Raw genomic sequence first — 1,166 nt, 5'->3', positions numbered from 1 at the left:
AGCAACAAGTCACATTTTTACAGGAGATCGCTTCTATAAATGTGGTTCTCTTATCAGATACAGATCAGAATGACAAAAGGGGCAAGCAAATTATCCGTGATCTTTGGCAATCTCAAAAGCCGTTGATCTGTCTTTTTGCTGAAAAAGAGAACATTGTGGCTGGTAAATCGAGTCAGAACATAAAAATAGCCATCAAGAACAGAAACGAGGCAGAATTAATAGATGAAATAACAGCAACAATCAGAGATTTTCTGGCAGGCTCAATTGCCACTTGTAGTCTTGATGCTTGTGTAAAAACTGCTCGTGAGCATGGCTTCCTCATTGATGAAGACAAGGAAGAGTGCAAGGAAGCCAAGTCAAAGGCAGAGGCATTGATGGTCCTCTTGAAAAAGCATAGCTTAGCAAGCCTGAAGGAAGAGCTATTGCCTCTTCAAGGAGAATTATGGCACAGGTGGTGTAAGAAAGATAAGGAACTTACCCGCTTGCATGATAAAAAGAACAGAAGCATTGAACAGCACCGCAGCCAAATTGAATCAGATAAATATGCAATACGACGTGATCAATTAAGTAAGGCATTCCCCCTCAATAACCTAATGAAGTCAGTGCTTGAATTTCTCCAGTCACATCCAGAGGCCACTAAAAAGTACTTCCTGCAATGGATGAAAGTGTTTATGGATGAATTGTCCTCTGACCGCCTTGTAGATCTTCACCAGAAATACCACAAATTATGGTCTGAAATATTGATAAAGAAAAAAGAAGAAAATAATTTGAAAACTAGATTGCAAAATGATTTAGAAAAACTCTCAGCCGAGATAAATGATTCTACAATTGGCCTTGAACACATTTTGAGAGAGGTAGGTCAGGTTTATGAAGCTCTGGATGCAATGGTCCAAAAGGATAAATGTTTTCTTGAATTACCTCAAATTGCAGCTGACCTGATGGTTTCAGGTTATCCCATCGAGCTGATGGACGGCGATGCTTCATACGTGCCATTAAAATGGGTCGGAGCAGTTTTTGACTCATTAATTGAGAAGCTAGGAGACAGAAAGGTGTTTGTTCTTTCTGTTCTTGGCATTCAGAGCACTGGAAAATCAACACTACTGAATGCCATGTTTGGTCTTCAGTTTAGTGTCAGTGCAGGGAGATGCACCAGGGGAGCATTCATG

The 1,166-nt window shown here is 40.3% G+C and overlaps 1 protein-coding gene across 1 annotated transcript; it reads left to right on the top strand.

Moving 5' to 3' along the window:
- Positions 1-5: 5 nt before the first annotated feature.
- LOC113408331 (interferon-induced very large GTPase 1-like) lies at positions 6-1,160 on the top strand (the record flags this gene model as incomplete). The annotated part of the gene is made up of 1 exon (XM_026661523.2): positions 6-1,160. A coding segment is annotated over one exon (1,155 nt), but the record flags the coding sequence as incomplete, so codon positions are not given.
- Positions 1,161-1,166: the final 6 nt, after the last annotated feature.

This window comes from Terrapene carolina, unplaced genomic scaffold (assembly GCF_002925995.2).
Source record: "Terrapene carolina triunguis isolate 2854851 unplaced genomic scaffold, T_m_triunguis-2.0 Scaffold8676, whole genome shotgun sequence".
In the NCBI taxonomy this organism is placed as follows: domain Eukaryota; kingdom Metazoa; phylum Chordata; order Testudines; family Emydidae; genus Terrapene; species Terrapene triunguis.
Note: the sequence above shows the minus strand (reverse complement) of the source record. Positions and strands in the feature narration are given on the sequence as shown.